Raw genomic sequence first — 26,967 nt, 5'->3', positions numbered from 1 at the left:
TTTTCTGATTTCAAAATACAGCCATTTACTCGTAACTCATACACAATGTGTCAAATAAATTAAAACACCTTAATGAATTTGAATTTGTTCAAAATCATCAATGAATATGATGATGAACCAAACTTATTCACGAACTTTGTATCATTAAGGTTGTTGCTTTATTAAAAGTAAAACTCTGGATGATGTACAGGTAGAAAAAGTAAATATATTTCAAAAATTCAAGTTTTCAGAATGTAATTTTTATACTGATTATAAATAAATCCCAAGTTGAAAAAAGAAATTTGACTTCTGGAAAGAAATTCTGCACATATGTTGAACCATAAATAACATTTTAAAGGAGAAAGACAACAAAAATGATAAAGGAATAAGAAAAATAAAAACATACATAATTACTAGAAATAATGAAAGATGACTTGATGAATTTTACAAATAAACATCTTTGAAGAAACAATACAAAAAAATTACATTTTTTATGTACCTAATACAAAATTAGCACAATATAAAATACAAATATTTATTCTTATGGGAAATTAATTAAATTTTTTTTCAAATATGCACTGAATGATCAAAACATTAGAAACATCAGTGATTAAAAGTCTTTACTGTAAATCCCCAAGTAGATAAAAACATATGCTAATAAATGAAAGTCTGGCAAAAAATAGGGGTTCTTGTAAGTGTTAACCAATCACTGAAAACGAATACATATGCTGAGGTTAGCAATGACTATAGATGCATTGTTGACATATAATATATGACAACTAGGAACTTCTTTCGCATAATTAGCACAATCCCCTTGCAGAAATCAAAAAAATTTTCAAAAACTGATGAGTTTTAGAAATCCTGTATAAATCAGAGATATCATCATTTATGTATGTGTTCATTTTAGTTACTTATGTGTTATCATAACTACCTTAGCAAAAGTTGTCAGATTTTCAGAACATGCCAAAGTTTTGCAACGGTGCTTTTAACAATCCTTCATTCAAGTGATGTCAGCACTTTCTTATGTGATCTTTTTGTTGTATTCCAAGTCCAACAGTTTTTGTAAACAAATCATGATATTCTTTGCCTTTAACTTCATTTTAAAATACACAAGTTTGGGAAATATGCCAACAATAGAAGAAACTACAGTAAAATTTCTCAAAAGAACACAAAAATTTTGCCACAAAATTTCTAAAGGGAACAAAGGAGATAGTAGCTGTAGAGGTTTGCACAATGCCGAGCAAAAATATATCATTGTGTACATGGAGAGCGAAACAGCACAAAAAATTACAGAGATTTGGAAAAGAATATGTTTTATTGTTTAATATATCCCATAATCCTTATTTAATAATTTGTATTAATTTTAATCTGCTAAAGTATATTTTCTTTTCATATGGTAATAATATTTGACAATAAATATCGATGGTTTGGGAATCTTCTTGAAAAACAGTTACGAAAACCACCAACTTGTATTGGATAAATAACTTTTACCTTTTCATCTGTAAAAAATCACCTAATTGTGGCAGTGTGGTTACAATAATATGCAAGCAACCCTTTTTATTCTATTCCAGGTTCTAATGGTTTTTATACTTGTATGTACAACATAATAATTTTTTCTCCTAAACTTCATTTTAAATATGTGCTTGTGAGCTTTGCATACAATAGAAAAATTTCTGTTCAAAAATCAGTAAAGCGAACAAATGCTTTCTTTAAAGCAACCACTACGAAATTTCCATCAGCACAATAGAAACAAAAACCCACTTGTAAGTAGGTTTCTTGATTGATTTTGTAAATAAATACTTACTTAAAATGTAAGTATATAATATGTAATTTTTTCAACTATAATTCCCAATTCTTTTTCTTCTGTTAAAAGTCTCTAAAATATCATGATTTATTTTTAAAAACCATTGAAGCTTGGAATACAACAAAAACACCATATAACAAAATGGTAATGTTGCATGAAGAGTTGTTGACCAAGTTGCCAGAATTTGGCACATTCTTAAAATTTGGTAACTAAGGTGATTATCCTAATATGCACAGTATAAAGTCTTTAATCCGGACTCGTTGGAACTTCGGCGATTCTGGATTATAGATCATCAGTTTAAATCTGGTAAGATGGCATGCAGAAATTATAAAATTAAAAATATGAAGCTCTAATTTATGAAATAAAGAACAATTATGATCTAAAGTGTATCAAAATTTATAAAAAGGAAAAGCTTAATATTTATTTTTTTACTTTATTAAACATTTCTTTCAATGTAAGTTGCTTTGTTTTATGTGCTAATACTTTCTCTTTAATTCTATAAACAGACATAATTTCTTGTTCAGTTACAAAGTTCCGCTGTTCAAGTCCTGTAATTGCTGTGCCAAGAATACCGACTAACTTGACAATCGAAATTTTTTCATTTTCACTAACCTCTCTGTCACTTTCTTCATGCCTTTATCCATTTTTTGCAGCAATTCCACTTTTTTTGTTTGACATCGAAACATGCTTTCGCTTTGTAGATCTTTTAGCAGCTTCAGAATCGGAAACTCTTTTTAACATAATCGAAAGTTTAAGCTTATTGTTTATGAAATTGCTCTAACAGTCTGCAAAAAATAATAAGCCGGATCCAATTAGAAGATTAAGGAACAACGCAATCTGCAACATTAACTGAAATAGATAATTAGATCGTTTTAGCCTAGCTTATACCGTCCGTTATACATTAAACGCGCATGCGTAAATGTATTTACGCATGCGCAGAAAGTTTGTAGCTTTGAGGTCTGTATTATAGATCATTCTGGATTATGGACGTCCGGATTAAAGACTTTGTACTGTAGTACCAAATATGCATGCCATTTTTCTCCTGAAGTTGTAACAATCTTACAATTCCTAAGAATAACAGGATTAAGTCTACCACATCTGTACCATCAATGGGCATACCATGGCTGCCTTGAAATCTTAAAAGGAAGGAATAAGCATGTTTTCACGATGTGCGGTGACATTATTTCAAAGTTAATTCCAAATGGACTTTAACTCATTTTATAAAGTGAATGCATGGTTTAGGTCAATGAACTATTTGTAATTCAATTCTGATGTGAAACATATTAGCATTTCATTGGATATTCTAAATTTTATGTTCCTTGGCTAATTTCATTTTTTAATTTTCTTACACATTTACACTGAGAAAACCTCAAGTAGTCAAGGAAAGCTTTTATGAGTATAAGTACTTTTAAATAGAATGAAAATAAAATTAATAATTAATGTACATAGTTATTCATGTGGATAAACTTGGCAATATAAAAAATATTGAATTAAACATAATTAAATATCAACCGATTAAGAATTCCTTGAATTTTCAAATAAAAACTACAAATAGATTAAGACAACTCAGATCAAGAGATTAAGACAACTCAGATCAAATGAAATTTAATAAAATAAATAAAATGTAATAAGAAAAAATAAAATTCAGATTAAGTACAATTTTATATATTTTTAAAAAAATCACTAGAGATGGGAGAATGGAATTTGCCTAATTTAAGTTTCATTAATTCAATAAATAAAATAAATTTCATTTATTGTTGGGAAACATTTTCCTTAATAAAGGGTAGAACTTAAAAACTGGAAGATATGATAAATATGATGAGAAACCAAGACTTCGGTGGTAAAGCCGGAAGAGCTTTGGGCATACCAACATGTAAAGCCCAAATGGGGCCACCTCTTGCTCACAATGTTGACTGAAATCAGCATAAAAAAACCACAAAAATTTTAACATGATTCATACTTAACTAAAGCTAGAATTTGGTGGAACATGAATAGGTTATACTTTGATCCTAGCTATGAATGTTAATGTGGATGTGAAATTAATTTTAGCTTCATTCCATCTGCATCAGATCGATGGAAAGATACAGACATAGCATTAGCCTAGCAATGCCATAAATCCATACTACCAAGCTAATCTCAGCCAAGAGAGGAACAACTGTGTGATGAACAAAAAGCTTTGTCATTGGAAATACGATCATGTGTAGTATGAGGGAAATTTTTTTTAGTAAATTGTACCTTCTTATGAGATTTACCACTAATCCAAGCATAACTCAAAGAACATCTAAGCTCTAGCAGATTGTGAAGTGAGGATCAACTATATGAACCTGCATAAAACCAAATAAAATATCAGATCCAGGAATCTGAGATTGATATTAGGATAGAGTTGAGGAAGATGATGCAACAGCAAGACTTGCAAATACTCTTGCATCTAAAGGGTCTCATTCAGCTAGAAGTGTAACTATTAGGTGAGTTCTAATGTTTTGGTCATTCAGCATACATATTGTATAAAAACTACAAAAATAATGCTTGAGAAACAAAACATATCTATATTAATAAAAAAAGTAACTCCATCAAAAAGTACTTAGGAGACAATGAAAAGTGAGGCAGGAATGAATTTTTCTTTCTGTTGTTCTGACTTAAAAAAAGGGGGGGGGGAAGTTCAATTTAATCATAATTCATTGGTAATATAATAACTTGTTCATATATATAACAACTACATTTTATAAATTATTATGATATGCAAAATTAATTTAGGGTGTTTAAAACATTATATATTTATGCATGATTTTTAAATTCATTTAATTAATAAACAGTATAAAATATACATAAAAAATAAAATATGTCATGATTATGCACTATTGAAACAGATAAATTAAAAGAGTAAAAAGTTAATAACTAGTATAGTTGTAATCTCTTACTGAAATATATACAAAATAAAATCCAAAGTTACTTTCTTTGATAAAAACTTGCATAACCCATCTTCAGTAATTTTTTCCCTTTGAAGTTCTTAAAACTTTATAAGTATATAACCAGCAAACCTTTATCAATGAATAACAAACATGTGAAAAAATTGTAATGTTAGTGTAATGCAGTTACAGAAGTATCAGCTTAATGATCAACTGAATTACTATTCACAGTATGCGGAACCCAACGAAGATACTCTCTGTCAATTACTTTATCTGGACGACGTTTTTTGGCTTTAGCAATATAATCATTAATCACTTCTCGTCGTTTCAACACAATATGCTTTCCCTTCCAGTATTTTAACAAACCTAAAGCTTGTAATGTACTTACAATATCATATGCAGTTATAGCTGTTTCTTGACTAAGATCTTTTATAGATATTCCTTTTCCTTCATAGTTGCTTAAATATTCTAAGAGAATACTTTTCCAATAACTTCGATATGAAATTAAACCCAAATCAGAAAGAGGTTTTTCAGGAGAACCCACTTTTTCTTCAACTTTGCTGAGTAAGTAACTAAAATCGATGAGCATACGACCATAACCCTGTCGTTGATAAGGAGGAAGTGTTAAAATACAAGATACATTGTAATTTAAAAAGGAATTTTTTTCTTTCGAGAAATATCCAATTATATGTGCTCCTTCATTGTCAGCTTCAGTCATTACATAAAAAAGAAAAGGTTCAACATCAAAGTATAATGTTTTATGATCCAAAAAAAGCTTAGCGAGCAAGCATAAATTCTGACAGTATGTTTTGTTCTTCTGTCCGTCCACTTCAAAAAATGAAATATTTCCCTTCCTATATATTTCGTCACCTGGTGGATAACGCCATATACATTTTGCAAGATGTCTTCGCAAAACTGTTGGACTGCTCATATATTTCAAGCAGAATTCACAAATATACAACTTTGGTAAAGTCTGGTACTCTTCAGGATAAGGTGCAGTATACCAGACATCCATTTCATACCTCCCCATTTCAAGAGTATGTATCTTATCATTTTTATTCTTATGTTGTTGAAGCATTTCTTCAAAATCTTCTGCAGCACAAGCTTGTGCTTCTTTAAACAATTCAATGTCATATAAAGGAGCTAAATTATTTAATGGTGGTTCTCTACTTTTATCATCAACTTTTTTTACTTCTTTATCAGAAAAGGCCCCATTTTGCTTCACCTTGGGATTGAATGATTTTCTCCTCTGCTCCTGGATCAATCTGTACTGTTCTTTCTGCTCTGGACTAGGCCCAACTTTACGCAGACCAAATTTGTTTAGTGCACTCTGTTCTGCACTTTGTTGCCTTTCAACTCTGCGCTGCATTCTCAAATGGTACAAGTTCTCACATGCATTTGCAGTGGTATTGTGATACAGAGGACAAGTTGTCACTGTGAAATGAGATGGATACTTTCCACTTAGATGCCCCTCAGAGTTACATCCAGGTACTGGGCATTTTGGTTCTTTTTCTTCTTTAACTTCTGAATCAGTTGCTGGGCATTTATTTTCAGATACAGCTCTAGCACGACCACGCTTTTTTGGTCCTCTGGAACGCTTGCTACGAACAGATCCCTGAGTGTCACTAGCAGAATCACTTGTAAATTCTCTTTCTCTTTTCCACTTTGAACTTTCGCTTTTGCTATTACTTTTTCTACCACATCCATCATCAGATGCATCTTGTTTACTTTCTTTGTAGTTCCTGAAATTCTTTTTTGATCTACTGGAAGAGTTAGATTTTGATAAACTTAGAGAATCTTCACTTGCAGAATCAGGACTTGATTCTTTCTTTTTGCTGGAACCTTGCAAACGCATACTTTGTATAGCTTGACGTGTTGGATATACTTTGTGCAACTCTTCATCATTTGCTTCGCTATCGGATTCTTGTGCACGCTTAGCAACAGACTTGGCCTTCCGACGTCCTCTTTTTCGCTTGTTAGATGAATGAACTACCTCACTTTCAGAACCAGTTTCAGAGAACATCTCGTCATTCATTAGTTTCAAACCTAAACATAAAACATAAAAGTTAAATCAGGAATTACAAAATATAAAGATAACTTTTTACCCAAATTACTGATATTTATCATAAATCAGTAAACATTATCAACATAGCAAAAATACATGAAAGTAAATAAAATAAATTTAAAATACAAATTTTAATTAATAAATAAGGATTATATGATAAAGTAAAAATAAATATAACACATTTTTTTTTAGAATACCTTATCTAACTTTAAAGGCTGCATTTCTTCCCATGTGCAAAGAGAAATATTTTTACTTAAAAAAACATCAGAGAACTGCAGAGGCATCACTGTGCATTGGCTATCTTTAAACACATTTCATCATTGTTCCCTTTAGTAATTTTGTGGCAAAATACTATATTTCTCCAGCAATTTTTATAGCTGTTTCTTTCACTGCTGACAAATTTCACAAGCAATCTTTACAAATAGAATTTAAGACAAAAATTTTCATAATGTGGCTATAAAATCTTGGTTTATGACAAAAATAACAAAAACGAAAAAAAGTAATGCTGCTTGAATGATGGATTGTTGGGAGCATGGTTGTCTAAAGAATGGTTATGTAAATGGCCTATTTTAAAAGTCTGGCAATTTCTACTTAGTTGCAATAGTAAGAAAAAAACTTTTTCGTATGATTATCATCCCCCATTTTTTTGGTCCCAGGATTAGCACCAATTTCACGCTTACTTCTCATATGCACTTTGTGGCTGTCATGTTTCTAATACTACTCTTAATATGATACTAATGCATTTTCCCATCCCAAGGACTCTCGCATGAAATCACCATATTCCCATTAAGTGGTGGAGTAAAAATCAGCGAGGCACAGTTTGTCACCATCCATGATGATGGCAAACTGTGCCTCACTGATTTTTTATTTTATCATTTAGTGGAGTGCCACAATCTTTCAACATTTTGTGTAAGAGTAGCTTTTATTGGATCAGACACAAAATGTCTCTAAACTGCTTTTTCTAGTTTCTCTGTATCTGTTCACCAACAGACTAAATAAACTGTTGATCCTCTTGTACACAGTCAACATTTTTTGCAAAAAGTATGGTTGCCCCCTCTATTTGAAAACTTAGTGAGAATGGATTCACTAGTTTCTCAGCATAGTATGCCAAATATCCAGTATTGTGGAAGAATCCTACTAGCTTTGTTTTTGCCCATATGAACAGATTTTTTGTTTTTGTACACAATATTTTCAGAATAACGCCAAATACTTTCATTGATATGTAGTTTTAACCACTTTCATGTATTTAGATATGAGGTAAAATGTGTCTTTCTTACACGAAACATATAGCACCTCTCTCATTTCTTGATAAATCAAACATTTTTTTGAAGAAAGAAAATGCTAACATGTGTAATACTCAGACCTTTTTTGAGATGAGAGAATTGAGTTATCATAAATTATTAACATTTATGTGAAAAAAAGAAAATAACAATAATACAAGATTTACTCAAAGATCTTTACCTCTTATTAGGACTGCAGATCATTTGAAAATGGTTTGTGTTGGTGATTTATCAATGATCTTGGCACTATTAACAAAAAACAAATGGTAATATTGAAAAGTCATTTAAAATGTTGACAGAAAAAAGCAGAAAAGAATGTTTTTTTTAAAGTATACATTATATTATCACTAAAATAAATAAAATAATTTATGAATAAATAGCATTAAAATATCCTACAAACTTATATATGATATATATAAGTTCCTATATATAAATATATCAAAGTTCCTACATGAGATTTTAATCTTAAATTAATTTTCTCCAATCTAGAAATTTTAACTGTCTTCATAAAAATTCAGCTTTATTGCAGCTAAAATTTCTGCAATGAAATTAAAATGATACAGCATTATTACTTTATTCTTTTTAGTATATAAGTCCTAATAATTCACGATCGCTCATTATTCTCTCATATTACAAGAGTGCTTATTATTCCACATACTAATGTATTTTCTTTTTTGAAGGGATTCGGAGATTCAACACAAAAAGTTGGAAGTGAAAGAGAAGCATCTGTTTTGACCATGGTTCAGTAATTTCAGAATATTGTTTTAAGAAGTACAGTAATTTAGTGACTTTTGGGCATAGGAACTGATATCGATAAAATGGCAGGAAAAATAACTCAGCCTTTATGAAAATACAACTAAAGTACAAAGTATGAAATCTGGGCCTTCTAACCTCTTTCCCTTCTTTTGGCAAAAAAGGGAGTATGAATTAGATCCCTAAAGTAGCATCTCGCTTTAGTATATGCTTAATGCTTCACAAATGTGCAGTAGACATTTTTTAATAACAAAGTATGTGAATGGTTCTGATTCTTTATTTCAGTTCAGCACTAAATAAAACACCTCCATGCTGAAGGAACGTATTCATTTATTAACTTAAATCTATACAATCAATAATTTGTTGGCTCTGTAACTGCCTTTTGCTTGGCATACATCTCAAACTGAAACATTTACCAAAATTCATTGCTGATTTTACTCCTATTGGAGTGCATAAAAAACAAACATGCATAAGTCCAAGCATGTTCTAAAAGCTGATGATGTGCATTTTTAGAATTAGTTCAATGAATATCTTGTACAATTCTTTTCACATGTGCATAATCGAAGGCATTGTTTTGATTATCGCTGGATTTTTCGCTGGGATTTTTTGTTTTGTACATATTTTCTTCTTATTCTTTTATTGATTTAAAATCTTACAAGTGCAGTGAAATTCGATGAATATTTAAACATTCTCATAAACAAAGTGAAATTATTGATTTTTTTAAAAGAAATAAATGCTTATAACATACATAAAAATTGGTAGTTTGGTTTATTTATGTTCTGCTTTTTCAGCATTACCTTGGATAATCAAAAGTGCACTGTACTTTTTTGCTTTCATCCCCATGTGACCTGTGTTACTTACTGCTTGAGAAATGAGGCATGCAATAATGTCTAAAACTGAATCTTGAAAGCATCTGTAGCATGGTTCTAAATGCAGAAAATATCACTACAGATAGTAACGAAGGTGATCAAGAGGCTGTTGTAATAAAACAATTTTGATTGAAAATTTAATGGAAATTGTTTGTTGCCTTGACAATAACAGGGGAATTCTGTGACTGAACAAGAAATTAATGAAGTTAACTTGAGCAACTTACATTGAAAGATATGTTTAATAAAGCAAACAAATAAATATTCAACTTATTTTTTATTAAATTTAATTCTCTCAAGATCATAAAATGCTTCATTATTTCACAAACAACTATTTCATGTTTTTAACATTATAATTTCTACATGATCTTATTACATATAAACTGATGATCTAAAAATCTATAAAATTCTATAGCTGAAGTTTTGACAAGTCCAGATCTCAGACTTTGTACTGTATTAACCGAAGCAGTTTTTGAGAAAAGTTTATTCTCTACATCTAAAGAGACAACTAACAAGCAAATATGTTACCCTGAAAAATTGTGGATATAAATAAAAATCTATTCGCACAGGGAAAAAGCAAAGCTGGCAAAGTTCTTCCACAATACTGGATATTTGATGAGTTATTGTGAGGAAACTATGTGAATTTTTGTCCATGTTAGGAATAGAGAAGCAACCGCACCACGGCAAAAATTTTTTTACCATGCTCAAGAGAGATTGATGATTTATTCAGATTGTTGATAAGGATATAAAATCCATTTTGATAAAATTGAAAAATGGGAAAACCAAATTAAATACTTCTTACCATGAACTATAAATTTAATTTTGTTGATCCAATAGCTGCTCATATACAAAATAGTGAAAGATTGTGGCACTTTCGTTAAATAGTGGAATAAAATTCATTGAAGCACCCATCATTAAAAGTCATCTTACCTTGCAGAGTTCATGCGGTAAAAGTCTTTGGGACAAGAAAATACTTTTGATGCCATATTAACAGCAACTGCAGAAGCAAGGCAGCCACAAAGTGTATGCAAGAAGCAAACATAAACGTGCCGATAAGCTTGACACTATCTTAACATTTAAAAAATATGATGTAAACACCATACGACTTCCTTGTACGGAATATTAAATTATATGCATTTTTTCTTGCATTTAATTTAAACTTATTGAATTAAATCTACTTCATCGATATTGCATAAACCACAATAGAATAAATGCACTCTTCAAAATTCACTATATTTGTTTACCATAGCGGCATTCTGGTGCTAAGTTCACTTAACAGTGTTATATTTCGTTCATATTATAATTCAGAATGCAAAAAATTTATATCATTTGAAGAATTATCTAATCATTGCCACATGTTCTATTCAAATACTATAATAAATCTACAACGATGTATAAAAGAAATTAAGCAAACAAAACAAAAAAGAAACAGTTCTTCATGGACGATTCAGTATTTCTCGTTCAATTAATTCAGTTCTCACTTCGCGACAAGGCAAAAATACATGAAAACTCAAAATATCTATATTAATTTTGAAGTAAATCAAACACATATTATATCCTCGAAAAATTCCAAAAAGGATTAAGCATGATTTAATTCGCAATAATAAATGAAGACGTTATCTTTGTTGTTGCGAAGCTTAGTCTCTCTAGATTGGCAAGAAATCTACTATTCTGCTGTTTCAAACGTAAACAAATATGTCAAACATTCTACTTTAAAATTAGACTTAGCGGCACTTAAACAGCTTTTAAATTGTTGATAATTCCACAAATATTGCTTGCAGATTTCCTAAAGGCATAAAAAGCTTAAACCGGAAGATAAGAACAACATAATTCAATCATTTTTAAAGCAAAAAGTGTACAATTTACAAACATACAAGAATAAAGAAACTGACATCAATCAGCTGGGTAACAGAGTGGATATATATATATATATATTTAAAAGAATAAATAGTAAAGTTAAATTAAGGCTACTCGTTTTGAGTTATGCGAGATATGTACGTACGGATGAACGTACGTAGACACCACGAAAAATTCTCTTCAGAATTCATTTTAAAGCAGTTTTATAATTTTTTTGGAGGAAATTATAATTAATTTTAAAATCTTTTAAAATTATTCTGTCCTTACATACAGATGTCATGCAAAAACATCATTAAGTTGCATTTGATAGCGGTCAAAATGGATATTTTCGTTGAAATATGCTGCCTGAAACTTTTTGCGATTACAATACAGTACAAAGTCCGAAATCCGGACTAGTAGGGACTTCGGCGATTCCGGATTTAGGATTTTTCAGGATAATAATAGATCATCACTTTACATCTAGTAAGATGGCATGTAGAAATTATAAAATTAAAAATATGAAATCATGATTTATGAAATAATAAAGTATTTATGATCTAAACGGTATCAAATTTTTTAAAAAAAAGCTTAATATTCATTTGTTTACCTTATTAAACATTTCTTTTAATGTAAGTTGTTCTATGTTGCTTCGTTTTTTGTGTTTATACTTTCTCTTTAATTCTGTAGACAGACATAATCTCTTGTTTAGTTACATTGTTGAAATCCTGTAACTGCTGTTTTGAGAATTCCGACTAACTTGTCAATTGAAATTTTCTAGTTTTCAGTAACTTCTCTGTCACTACCGGTAGCAGTATTTCCTGGATCTAGAACCATACTACAGATTTTGTTATTCATGAAATAAAAACTTCTTTTACATCATCTTTATTACCACTTCTCCACATTTCTTTACAAAATCCATTAATTGGAAAATTTCACTGTTATTTTGCGATATCCGAAAACCTTTAAAATTAGCGGTTCTCATCATCAAATTTGGCTATCTTTCACTATACATAGTTGGCTATGCATCATGAACCTGGCAACTAACGACAAGTTGTTCCGTTAAATTTTATCTTGCTTCTATTGCGCACTGAGACAATTAAGACTGAATCATATTAGTTTAGTTATTTATTATATTTATATCTATTTTTTGCACATGCATGTCCATTTTTTGCACAGGTTTATCAGAGTTTTGAAGAAATAAATTCCCACAATATATTTAAGCCCTTTTGAGGGCCGGTCTAGATATCTTACCGCTTGATGTAGTCTCTGTGGGTCCTAAATTTTGCGATTCGATGCGGCCATACGAGCCCTGGCACTGTTTCTGGGTTTATGTGAATAACAAATCAGTTATTCTTAATTCAAATTGCTCTAAATGTAATCTTTGGGTTTACTACAAGTATTATCAACAAAATCTATTTTTAGTATATGGGAAAGAAATTTTTGGTAAATTTTTCCTCGTCAACATTTTTTAGCGCATTTAACTTAAATCTGTAATCATCGTCAAGCGAAATGTCAACATAAAAGATTACCACACTCCTTTATTATTCAATTACTAGCATAGAAAAATTGTTTAGGCATCGCTACATGAATCATTACTCAATTTGTCATGTTTTCATAAACATGCAGTTATGAAAGGAAAGTATAATAAATAATGATTTGTTAAGTTGGCGTCAGATCAACAATATATCTATGAGGAATATATTGGTCAGGAAGTACCAAATAACCTATTAAATATATATTTGCCAGACACTTCCTAGTTATCTCCATCTTCAGTTTTAAAATTCAGTAGAATTTTCTATTTTTTTGGCCAACTTTCAAGCATACAAACGACATGCATACTCTACTATACACATGGATTTACAAGCTTTATATTTAGCTGTCATTCCACGGAACAGCATCTATAATCAGTAGATCTGTAAATACTGGACATATAAAATTTTGTGCTTTTCATAAAAAGTAGCCACACAAACATTTTTTTAAAGTTTGTAATACTCTTTATCGATTTTTGGTACAGGTACAAATAATCAGAAAATTCCATATTCCTTTTAATACAATATATATTATCAAGCGTCTATAATTAACAACTATTATGCTATTTTCTGCCAATATTCCAGATTTTTAAACACTAGCTTTAATTATTTTAAAGAGAGCTGTGATTAAAAATATCAATGGCAGTAATATATAATGTATCACCATAGCTGCCAACCTAGAAATATGAAAACTAGAAGGTTCATAAGCCAAAAACCAGAAGTTTCTATGAGATTCTCATGTTGACTGACAAAATTTTGAGCAGGGAAGGAAAACTTCAGTTTATCAAAGTCCTTTCAAAGTCTCCGTGTCTGGGAGCTTGAATCTCAGACACAGCATTGCAAATTGTTTACATCTCCTCCTCTAAAAAAATTTTAAGATGCTCTACAGTGGCACAAACTAAAATATAGTGGGCGATAATTCGTCATCGTCATGACTAAGTCAAAAGTTTCCTGTGCCTTCCCGGTGCAAATGGAAGCAAGTTTTGCAAGCAGTTGTAAAATTCGGATTTCAAATCCCAGCAAATGCAGCACATACTTTTCAAGTTTACTGTTACAAAATGAACCTAATGACTACATACTGAATGAAAATATCTGGTTGAATCTTTATACCGTACAAAGTCCGAAATCCGGATGTCCATTATTCGGAATGAACTAAAATCCGGACCTCAAAGCCGAAAACTTTTTTTTTTTATTCATGCTTTACATATGCACATTTGATTTTTCCTTCCATAATAAATACAGTCAAAAGTCGTTAATGCAGAATCGTTGGGACTTCGGCGATTCCGGATTATAGATCATCAGTTTAAATCTGGTAAGATGGCATGCAGAAATTATAAAATTAAAAATATGAAACTGTAATTTATGAAATAAAGAACAATTATGATTTAAAGGGTATCAAAATTTACAAAAAAAAAAAAAAAAAAAAAAAAAAAAAAAAAAAAAAAAGGTTGATCTTTACATTATGGTAACTTGGCGTCTTTTTGGCAAAAATTTGGCGACCAACTCTCCTACAGCAACCTTCTATTTTTTTTTCCCGCCGCCATTTTGTCTTCACGAAGTAAAGACACGTTTCTTTTCTTTTTATCTACTGAACACTTCTTCCAACAATCTACTAGCCGAATTACACTTATGCTAGAAATTTTATCTAACAAAACTGCTTAATCATGACAAATATTCACTGCAAAATTGAGAAAAAGTGCACAATACCATACTCCTTACGCGTTTTTCAAAATAACACATACACATAAACCATGTACACGCCGACTGATTTTTACTAAAAAAACATCCCAGAATTGCACAAAAATGGCATTGCGCACACTCTTCACTATATCCATGTACACTGCTTTTTTCTCATAAATTAGAAAAATTTCACGAAAATACATGACAATTTTCTCAATCTTTAAACCCGGTAAAAAGAACATATATGAAATTACCTGATCGCGAAAAAGTATTTACCCTTTCCAAATATGAACATTTCCACATATAAAATAAATAAAATATCCAAAAACTTTTACCTCTAAATCATCTATTACATTATACACGTCACCAACGAATTCATGCCGCAAGCATTACAAATACTTAGTATCAAATATTGAAATTATTTCCATGCACGTTTACTTCAACTTAAACGTGTACCAAATTCCTACAAACATAAAATTCACAAAATAACTATCATTTAATTAAAATATCACTAAACCATGTACACGCCGACTTATTTTTACTTAAAAAAACATCCCAGAATTGCACAAAAATGGCATTGCACACACTCTTCACTATATCCATGTACACTGCTTTTTTCTCATAAATTAGAAAAATTTCACGAAAATACATGACAATTTTCTCAATCTTTAAACCCGGTAAAAAGAACATACATGAAATTACCTGATCGCGAAAAAGTATTTACCCTTTCCAAATATGAACATTTTCACATATAAAATAAATAAAATATCCAAAAACTTTTACCTCTAAATCATCTATTACATTATACACGTCACCAACGAATTCATACCGCAAGCATTACAAATACTTAGTATCAAATATTGAAATTATTTCTATGCACGTTTACTTCAACTTAAACGTATACCAAATTCCTACAAACATAAAATTCACAAAATAACTATCATTTAATTAAAATATCACTAAACCATGTACACGCCGACTTATTTTTACTTAAAAAAACATCCCAGAATTGCACAAAAATGGCACTGCGCACACCCTTCACTATATCCATGTACACTGCTTTTTTCTCATAAATTAGAAAAATTTCACGAAAATACATGACAATTTTCTCAATCTTTAAACCCGGTAAAAAGAACATATATGAAATTACCTGATCGCGAAAAAGTATTTACCCTTTCCAAATATGAACATTTCCACATATAAAATAAATAAAATATCCAAAAACTTTTACCTCTAAATCATCTATTACATTATACACATCACCAACAAATTCATACCGCAAGTATTACAAATACTTAGTATCAAATATTTAAATTATTTCCATGCACGTTTACTTCAACTTAAACGTATACCAAATTCCTACAAACATAAAATTCACAAAATAACTATCATTTAATTAAAATATCACTAAACCATGTACACGCCGACTTATGTTTAGTTAAAAAAACATCCCAGAATTGCACAAAAATGGCACTGCGCACACCCTTCACTATATCCATGTACACTGCTTTTTTCTCATAAATTAGAAAAATTTCACGAAAATACATGACAATTTTGTCAATCTTTAAACCCGGTAAAAAGAACATATATGAAATTACCTGATCGTGAAAAAGTAATGAACATTTCCACATATAAAATAAATAAAATATCCAAAAACTTTTACCTCTAAATCATCTATTACATTATGCACGTCACCAACGAATTCATACCGCAACCATTACAAATACTTATTGTCAGATATTTAAATTATTTCCATGCACGTTTACTTCAACTAAAATGTATACCAAATTCCTACAAACATAAAATTCACAAAATAACTATCATTTCATTAAAATATAATTAAATTCAAAAACACTACTTAAAATATAAATGAGCACATACATTAAATTAATACATACATAAATACCCATTTCGAATTCACTTTAGTTACGGCCATGGGATCCAAAAATTCACGAACACTGCTTCACACAACACAGAATAAAGCCAAATACAAAATTTCCAGATTTTTTCCCGATTTCCCCCCTTTTCCGATTAAAGAACCGTAATTCGTCCATTAATATCACATGACATATCCCATGATCTCTCATTTCCCTCACACAAAATAATGCGTAATCGGAACTGAGTACTGCTCACATTATTACCAAAGTGCCAGGTAGTAACCTTTATCGCCTTCAAAATGTCGCCAAACTACCAGTTACCATATTGTAAAGATCAACCAAAAAAACTTAATATTTATTTACTTTAATAAACATTTCTTTCAACGTAAGTTGTTTAAGTTGCTTCGTTTTATGTGATAACACTTTCTCTTTAATTCTATAAACAGACATAATTTCTTGTTCAGTTACAAAGTTCTGCTGTTCAAGACCTATAATTGCTGTGTCGAGAATACTGACTAATTTGTCAATCGAAATTTTTTCGTTTTCAATAACCTCTGTGTCACTTTCTTCACTATCGGAAGCGAATTATAATGACGAGGAATTTGATTTAAATCATATCAAAGACGGAGCACATCGAGATGAAATACTACATTTAGTAAGGAATTATAAGCCAAATAAAATAAAAAAATCTGCCCTAAAGATAAGGATAGTGCTGACAGATCAACATCCAATTCATAGCGCGCGGCGGCGTTTTCCCCTCCACCCCTGCGTAGAGCAGCGTGAAATTGATAAACAGATTTCAAAATGGTTAGAGAAACAAAGGATTATCCATTTTTTGCAGCAATTCCATTTTTTGTTTGATGGACATCGAAACATACTTTCACTTTGTAGATTCTTTGGGAGCTCCAGCACTGGAAATTCTATTTGACATAATCGAAAGTTCAAGCTCACTTTTATAAAATTGCTCTAACAGTCTTCAAAAAATAATAAGCCGGATCCAATTATTATATTTAGGAACAATGCAATCTGCAACATTAACTGAAATAGACAATTAGATAATTTTAGCTTATACCGTCCGTTATACATTAAACGCACATGCGTAAACGTATTATGCGCATGCGCACACGCATGTGCGCAGCCGCAAAGGTCTTGCACGCATGCATAAATGCCTATGCGCATGCATCAACATGACGCATGAGCAGAAAGTTTGTAACTTTGAGGTCCGGATTATGGGTGTCCGAATTAACGACTTTTGACTGTATGTGGAGATTTTCACTTAAAAATTCCAATTCTTAACTTCACTTAGGCACTAAATAAAATACCTCATTATGGAAAAACAATCATGTAAGCATAAATTTGTGAGATTAATAATTTGGCTCTGTAGCTGAGTATCTACTTGGCATACATCTCAAACCAAAACATTAGCCTATTATGCCTTATGCAAAGTCATTATTTATTACATTTTGCTTTCATCACTGCATGTTTATCAATACATGACAGCTTCAGTAATAACTCATGCAGTGATGTCTAAACTATTTTTTATATTAGTAATTAAATAACAAGAATATGGCAACCTTTTATGCTAACATTACACTTGGCGATGATTACAGATGTTTAAATATTCTAAGTAATGTTGACAAGGAAAATTCAACAAAAATTTCTTTTCATATGCTAAAAATAGATTTTGTTAATGAAACACATAGGCCAAAAGATTACATTTAGTGCTACTTAAATTAAGAATAACTGATATGTTTTTCACCATAAACCTAGAAGCGGCGGCGGAATATGCAGGCACCGGACGGCAGAATTTAGAGAAGATGAAATTAAGGGATGAGAAGTTTTTATGATTTAGAGAAAACACTTAGATCCAAAGTTTAGGCACGGTGAAAATTTAGAACTTAGGAAGGCGCTTTGTAGCAGAATTTAGGACACATAGAGACTACACCAGGCGGTATCGAGAGCCGGCCCTAGATAAAGAAAGCCTTAAGTATAAGTGGGAGTTTAGCATGTGCAAGAAATAAACGCAGGTATTGTAGATAATTAAACTTGAAATACAATTCAGGCTTAATTTAATACGCAATAGGAGCAAGACAAAATTTAGCGAAACAACTTGGCTTTCGTCACCAATCTTGTGATACACAGCCAATAATGTATAACGGACGGCATTAAGCTAGGCTAAAATTATCTTTACTGATTCTAAGGTATCTCAATTCATATAGCAGACTGCGCTGCTTCCTAATCTAATTTGATCCAGCTTATAATTTTTTGCAGACTGTTATTCTTACGGCAATTTTATAAAAGCAAGCTTGAACTTTCGACTATGTTGAAAAGAATTTCAAATTCTGGAGTTGCCAAAGGATCTATGAATCGAAACCATGTTTCAATGTCCATTAAGCAAAAAGTGAAATTGCTGCAAAAAATGGATAAAGATGCATAAATGGATAAAAATGCATATCTGTCTCAAAATTACGCGAGGACTATGGCATTGGAAAGTCCATTGTGTATGACACACGAAAAAAGAACTTTTTGAATTTTTTGTGGAAGCATCTTACACACCTTACATTGAAAGAAATGTTTAATAAAGTAAACAAATAAATATTAAGCTTTTTTTCTTTTCTTTTTTGTTTTGTTTTTTTTGTTTTGTAAATTTTGATACTCTTTATACCATAACTGTTCTTTATTTCATAAATTACGATTTCATATTTTTAATTGTATAATTTCTGCATCGAATCTAACTAGATTTAAATTGATGATCTATTATCCAGAAAAATCCCAAATCCGGAATCGCCAAGGTCCCAACCAGTCCGGATTTCGGACTTTGTATTGTATAAAGTTCTATAAATGTTTACACTAATTCAGAAGTCAAACAACAAAACACTAGATTAAGACAATTCAAATCAAATTCGTTGGCAAAGGCTATTCAATTCTCAATTAACCAAATGTCAACCAAATGTCTCAATTAAAAATTGAGACATTTGGTTATCTACTGGGAGCAGAGCTTAAACTGAGTTCTAGTACGACTCAGTTTTTGAGATAAATGATAATTTTAGCTGGAGTGCATTGGAGCCCTAAATAAAAGGACTCTAGCACTTCTCTTATGTAAATTAACCACAAGTTCAACAAACAAATTTTATTTTAATTATACATAAGTCCTAAAAATTTATTCTAATTTCTGAATGTAGGACTTTTCCCCCTTGGATAGAAGTTGAAAATTTCAAGCAAAGAAAAGCCTTCACTCACATGTCAAAGGTTATTCTTCAGGAAATGCAATCAACTTATGACAGCAGGTTAATTTTTTATTCCTGAAAGTGCTAGAAGTGGTCATGCACACGCTATGCTAGTGACTTTCAATGCAGATCCCCTATAGCCCTTTTGAAGGACATAACCAAATGCAGGGGAGCACTACTGTCATTTGTATAGAGGAGTTTTACATTTATTCTCACATTTGGATCACAAAAAGAATTGATATTGAATTAAAAAAAAAAAAAAAAAAAAAAAGAAGAAGAAGAAGAGAAGAAAGGAAAGGAAGGATTGAAAAGACGGAAATTCGTACTAATTTTAAATCAGCAAATGCAATTTTAGTTTATGTTAAGCATATTCACAGCTTCTTTACGTCAAGTTCTCATTTGCTTGAATATGTCTAACAAGAAACCAAAAATGCAACTTTTTAGTCAATAACAACAAACAAAAAAGAAGAAAAAGGGAAAACAAAGGGAGGGGTGATAGCTATTCTATATTTTAAAATTATTATTACTATAACCGCTAATAATAATAGAAAGATTATCAATAACAAAGATTTCCGTAAAAAGAGTTTTAGAAATGCTATAGCAATAATGGGATACAAACATGATAATTAAGCTGATAACTAATCATTTTTTTTTTTAAAGCACAAAAATTAATCCACCAAATAACACATTTAAATACCAAATAAAGGATATACTGTAATAAACTAACCCCTTTCTCCAAAAATAAAATTAATAAATAATTGTGAAGGTTAAATTTTTAACAATTTATCATAACAGTCTGTAACAGTACAAAGTCTGTAATCCGGACGTCCGTAATCTGGAATGATCTATAGTCTGGACCTCAAAGCTACAAACTTTATGCGCATGCGTAAATGCATAATGCGTTTATGCATGTGTGTTTAATGTATAACAGACGATATAGGCTAGGCTAAAATTATCCAAGGCATTTCAGTTAATGTTGCAGATTGCGCTGTTCCTTAATCTTTCATTGGATCCGGCTTCTTATTTTTTGCAGACTGTTAGAACAATTTTATAAAAATTAAGCTTGAACTTTTGATTATGTAAAAAAGAGTTTCCAATTCTGGAGCTGCCAAAGGATCTACAAAGTGAAAGCATGTTTCGATGTCCATTAAACAAAAAGTGGAATTGCTGCAAAAAATGGATAAAGGCCTATCCGTCTCAACATTATGCGCAAAGTATGGCATTGGAAAGTCCACTATATATGACACAAGAAAAAGGAACTTTTAAAATTTTTTGTGGAAGCATCTTATACAACTTACATTGAAAGAAATGTTTAATAAATAAATATTAAGCTTCTTTTGTAAATTTTGATACCCTTTAGATCATAATTGTTCTTTATTTCATAAATTATGATTTCATATTTTTAATTGTATAACTTCTGCATGCCATCTTACCAGATTTAAATTGATGATCCGGAAAAAGCCCTAATTCGGAATCGCCAAAGTCCCGACGAGTCCGGATTATGGACTTTGTACTGTATATGTATACATCACCTTTTTACTGTATAAAATGTCATTTTCATAAGCACAAATGCCCCATCTTCTGACTTTCTAAAACAGGGAATAATTTATTTATTTACACCTTTTTATATTAAATACTCATAGTCATAATCTAAAATATAAGTCATAATCATAAGTCATAATCTGAAAGAATTTTAAAGCAAAAGAACAGAAAAAGAAATTATTACATATATTCTCATATCAAAAAAACAATGGAGAATTTCCGATATCGATAAAAATAGGAATTAGTCATAATTTTACTACTATACTCTTATGAATTTTTTTATCTATGTAAATCATTTTAGTGAAGTTACATTTAAAATTGTACAATTTTTTGTATAATGCAACATGAAATGCTTGAAAGAGACAAAGTTCTGCCAGAAAAAATCACAGGGGATAAGTCTATTTATCAGTAAATGGCCACCTCACTAAATTGGCGAGATACCACCAAGCTGGCAATGATTTTTACAAGTAATTTTTGTCATCAAATTTGGCTAAAAGTACCACATTTTGTTCTGGTCCCTTTATAAATATAATAAGTATTATAAATGAAAACTGTATTAGATCCTATATGTAATTGTATCCAGCCCTCATATGCCATCTTTTAATTTTGAGAATTGGAAGGTACTAGAGATTTCTCGGCAGCTGGAGAAAATTATATGAGAGCGGAGAGACAGTTTTTCGGTTGTTGAATTCTGAGAGAGTTTGGAGTATTCGGAGATCATCATAACAGCTTTGCCTGTTTTTTAGATGTGCTTTGTATTGTGCCGTGTTTTCGTTTTTGTAGATCCTTTGGGAGCTCCAGCATCGGAAATTCTATTTGACATAATCGAAAGTTCAAGCTTACTTTTATAAAATTGCTCTTACAGTCTGCAAAAAATAATAAGCCGGATCCAATTCGAAGATTAAGGAACAACACAATCATCAACATTAACTGAAATAGAAATTATATAATTTTAGCTTATACCGTCCGTTATACATTAAACGCGCAGCGAAAACGTATTCTGCGCTTGTGCACATGCAAATGTGCAGTCGTAAAGGTCTTACGCACACGCTTAAACGCCTATGCGCATGCGTCAACGCGGTGCATGCGCAGAAAGTTTTTAGCTTTGAGGTCCGGATTATAGATCATTCCGGATTATGGGTGTCCGAATTAACGACTTTTGACTGTACTTACATGTGACAAATTGTATAAAAAGTACTTACAATGAATTTAAAATATTTAGGGTACTATTCCGTTTTGAGAACCGTAAAAAATTTGCAGTGAAAATGTATGCGCAAAAGTGTCAAATCTAGCAAATGCGACAATTTAACAGCGCGCCAAATCTAGCGTACGCCCTGATTTCAGATTGCGTAAGTTTATATAGTTCTATATTTCTTAAGAACTTATATTAAATTGAAATACTAGTTTAATTTTTAAATCCTTTTTTGATGTCTTATGGATTTAACAATTTGGGAATTGTGCAAGGGAAGTCTGCAATAGAATTTTGGGCAAAGTGCAGAATCTCCCACTGCTTGACGCGTTTTTAAGAATTGCACATACTCGGTATCCATGTACACATCGACCTATTTTCACTTGAAAAAAAAAATCCCAGAATTGCACAAAAATGGCACTACGCACACCCTTGACTTTATCTATGTACACATCGACCTATTTTCACTTAAAAAGTAAAAGAACATTGAAAAAAATCCAATTGTTTTTACCCTTGTAAAAAGTGGCAAACAAATAAGTGGTTGACTCTTCACTTTATAGAGAATTCTTTCAAAGAAAAAGCATCATTCATTATAGAAAATTATGTTTGAACAACCAACGAGACAGAGTCGTAGCTAGGGTTTTCAGCGCCCAGGGACAACTGAAGATTTCGCGCCCCCTACTGCTTGCTAAGGATGGAAAACATTTAATTCTAAAATGTCGTAACATCAGTTTGGCGCCCCTTGGATTCTGCGCCCGGGGACAGATGACCCCTCTTGCCCCTCTCTAGCTACGCCCCTGCAACGAGATGAAATTATGTTTTAGCGATAACTTCGGTAGCGAAATAACGATGAAGGAATCCTTTCAGTTATGTTTAGCAATTTTTATATAAATTATAATAATGATCTGAAATAGTTATTTACTCTTATGCTTCAATTCGGTCATGTTTAGCCTTTTTTATATAAATTATAATAATAAAAAAGGATTATATGAAATTAACCTTTCATCTAAATTAAAACATCAATCTTAGATAGTTATTTACTATTATACTTCCTTTCTTGCATTATGGTTGCCGCAATTATTTTTGAAAGCACTGGCATCAACAATAGTTTGCCGATTTTTTACGGCCCTCAAAACCGAATAGTACCATATTTAGTCATGGTATCACGAGAGTCAGGCCGTTTCTGCTTTTTGCCACCCGTGCACTTTTATGGGCTACACCCCCGTTAGGAACGGCCCTGCTATCAGTGTTCAGTGATTTTACCCCTCGGCCACTGCTGACACAATTAAAGAATAGAAAAAACTATAGCATAATTTAAATCCAAAAAATTCACCACCAATAGTAAAAAAAAGTGAGAGAGGTTGTTGAGAATAAAAAGCCTGAAATTACTAGTGTGAATTCTTAACACCAATTATAGGGCTAGAGCAATAGAACTTTGTATCTATCTTTCTCAGTAAAATTAAAGAGAAAATATTAGCACAAAAACTGAAATGACTTTTAACACTTATGCTGAAAGACATGTTTAATAAAACAAAATAAACGTTGAATTTGAGCCTTTTTGGTAAGTTTTAGTTTCCATAAGGTTATAAAAATGCTTTAAACAAGCCAGCATTTAACATTTTTAATTTTATAATTTCTAAATGCCATTTTACAAGATTTAAATTAAATCTGAAATTTGAAACTGCTGATGTCCTGATGATTTTAGATCTTGGATTTTGTACTGTAACATCAAAAATAAATTTTGGCATTAAAATATTTTTTTTCAAGTTTTTATTCCCCCCCCCCCCCCCCCCCCCCCGGTATTATTGTTTTGGGTTTTCTTCCACAAAGAACCCATTGGTAACAGCAAAACAGAAGTCAAATTTAGTGTTTTAAACATGATATTTAAAGCACAGTGTGATATTAAGCATAGCATATATAAGACAATTTAGTTTGTTAAGCAAGATAATTAGTGCAATTAAATTCACAGTATGATATTAAGTATAGCATATATAAGACAATTTAGTTTCTTAAGCAAGATAATTAGTGCAATTAAATTCAGTTAGCAGAAAAGCATACTAAGCATATGCAATTTAAAATTAGCTAGTTAAACATGCTACTTAACACAAATTCCGATTAGTAGAAAAGCATGATGTTAAGCATATGAAAGTAAATGACAGCATTATTATTCATGTATATTTCTAATTAATTTGATTATAATAAAAAAAATTTAAAAACTTGTATACTTATTTCTAGCATTACTTCATTTCTTTTTTAGGGTTTTTATGGCCCTGAAAAAGGCCTCTCTTTTTCTTCTAAAACCTATGACATTAGGTAAATTGCCAGAGACGTATTACCCTAAAAGGAAAGGGTTTAAAATGAATGGATCTTACTATCATGATTAATTTCATGCCAAAATAGGTATTCAAGTATGTGATCAGATAGATTTTCTTTGTGAAGACCACTTTTTTTGCAATTTTACTTTCAGAGACTGCATTTTCTATTCTTTGGATTAGGTATTTGCGCCACTTGTAGGATTAACAAAATTTGTGTAGTAATTAACACTTTGATGGCCATAATACCCATGCCTGTCTAAGAATGACTAGATCTGCTATTCAGCAGCATCAGAATTTCTGCTGATTCTGCTGCTTGCAGGGAACATGTTTTCAATGAAGGCAATACTCTTTCTGAGACTCATTACTGCAGACAAGTGTACGTGTTTGACAACTTTCTTAACTGATAATTCTATCTATTCAGCATTAAAAAATTTTAAAAAGATAGCATCGGAATTATATAATTATAATGGGACTTATAATGAATAACTGAAGAATAAATTACATGTGCAAATGCTGGCAATCAGTGTGATGCTACAATATGTAAAATTACAAACAGTAATGTAAGGAACCAAAAACAATGTAAGGGAATGGTTATACCTTCGGTCATGTGAATCCGTTGGATTACCGGTTTTGAACTGTTACCACCATTGATGAAGGGGTTTACATTTATCGGGTTTTTTTTTTTTTTTGAGCTGCTTCCAATATTTTTACTATTATTCTAGAAAATATTACTAAAAATTCTGAAAACCAAATTCTATCCAGCATTCTTCTGAACAGAGTTGTAAGGGAATTAATTATAGATAACTTTTTTATACTATACTGTCAAATACAGAAACATCAATTCCCCCCTTTTTTTGTGGTCATAATTACATAAATTACCTGTGCAAATGCTGGCAATCAGTGTGATGCTACAATATGTAAAATTACAAACAGTAATGTAAGGAACCAAAAACAATGTAAGGGAATGGTTATACCTTCGGTCATGTGAATCCGTTGGATTACCGGTTTTGAACTGTTACCACCATTGATGAAGGGGTTTACATTTATCGTTTTTTTTTTTTTTGAGCTGCTTCAAATATTTTTACTATTATTCTAGAAAATATTACTAAAAATTCTGAAAACCAAATTCTATCCAGCATTCTTCTGAACAGAGTTGTAAGGGAATTAATTATAGATAACTTTTTTATACTATACTGTCAAATACAGAAACATCAATTCCCCCCTTTTTTTGTGGTCATAATTAATAATTTCACTAAATCATAAAATTCTATTAAAAATCCTGAACACTGAATTCCATCCTACATTCTTCTGGACAGTGTTGTAAGGGAATTAATTATATATATATAATATATGATACCTTGATATGCACACTATTTATTTATTATGAATTCGAAAAAACATACAGAATGCCCATTTGGTACAGAAATTAAAAACCCAAATTACGTCAGACAAAATACATAGTATATAATATATTATAGGTAGGTGATTTCTAAGCGAAAAACTTAACAAATATTGCCAATTTTGGAAATATACTTTCAAAAACTCCCTTCTGAACAGCATTTAATTGAATAATTTCCTTGCCACAAATAAAATACAGAAATTATTCTATGTATGAAACATTACACTCCTAAATAACAAATGTAACACATATACTTCTGGTACATTTAGTGGGCCAAATCAAACGCATTAAGACGCTGAAAATTAAACTGAATCGCAATAGGAAATAAATTTTCTAATGGTATATTATATATATATATATATTGTTTTGTTTTTGTAACTGATATTATACCGAAATCAGAAAGCCATATAAATATACATCAAGAATTAGGGGAAGCAAAATAAACAGATTCATAAACTTCAATGATTTCAAATGTTCGCAAAAGAAATAAATAAGGGGGAAAAAATCCATTACTTAATCTTTACGAAGTATGATAAGTCATTTTCATTAACATTACGGAATCAGCAATATTTAAAAATAATATGATTATAAAGACGCACTTCTCTTTACTTTTTAGAAGAATGTATCAGTTATTTACTATCAAAGTACATAACACCTTTCAATTCGACATCTGTAATTAAAATATGAATAAAAATAAAAACGACTATTTCTTAGATTAAA

General features: G+C 30.8%; 1 protein-coding gene across 7 annotated transcripts; it reads right to left on the bottom strand.

Moving 5' to 3' along the window:
* Positions 1–26,951, bottom strand: LOC118187296 (histone acetyltransferase KAT7-like). 7 transcript variants are annotated; one of them, XM_035357484.2, is made up of 4 exons: positions 26,847–26,891; positions 21,335–21,391; positions 8,216–8,280; positions 1–6,735 (listed from the first exon to the last, which is right to left on the bottom strand). In XM_035357484.2, exon 4 carries the CDS (start codon positions 6,722–6,724, stop codon positions 4,892–4,894), a length of 1,833 nt encoding a protein of 610 aa, XP_035213375.1. In that variant the 5' UTR covers positions 6,725–6,735; positions 8,216–8,280; positions 21,335–21,391; positions 26,847–26,891; the 3' UTR covers positions 1–4,891. The 7 variants fall into 7 exon arrangements, with proteins under 7 accessions (XP_035213375.1, XP_035213373.1, XP_035213378.1 ...); XM_035357482.2 differs by lacking the exon at positions 21,335–21,391 and having other exon boundaries at positions 26,847–26,951; XM_035357487.2 differs by lacking the exon at positions 21,335–21,391 and having other exon boundaries at positions 26,857–26,936.
* Between the last annotated feature and the right edge of the window lie 16 nt (positions 26,952–26,967).

Source organism: Stegodyphus dumicola, chromosome 4 (genome assembly GCF_044657685.1).
Source record: "Stegodyphus dumicola isolate Sdum_Otavi_A_Nest chromosome 4, ASM4465768v1".
Classification (NCBI taxonomy): Eukaryota; Metazoa; Arthropoda; class Arachnida; order Araneae; family Eresidae; genus Stegodyphus; species Stegodyphus dumicola.
This window is presented reverse-complemented; position numbering and strand designations above follow the sequence as displayed.

Coding starts and splice junctions, on each gene's coding strand:
- LOC118187296 (XM_035357482.2), bottom strand. CDS start 6,724: ATGAATGACGAGATGTTCTCTGAAACTGGTTCTGAAAGTGAGGTAGTT.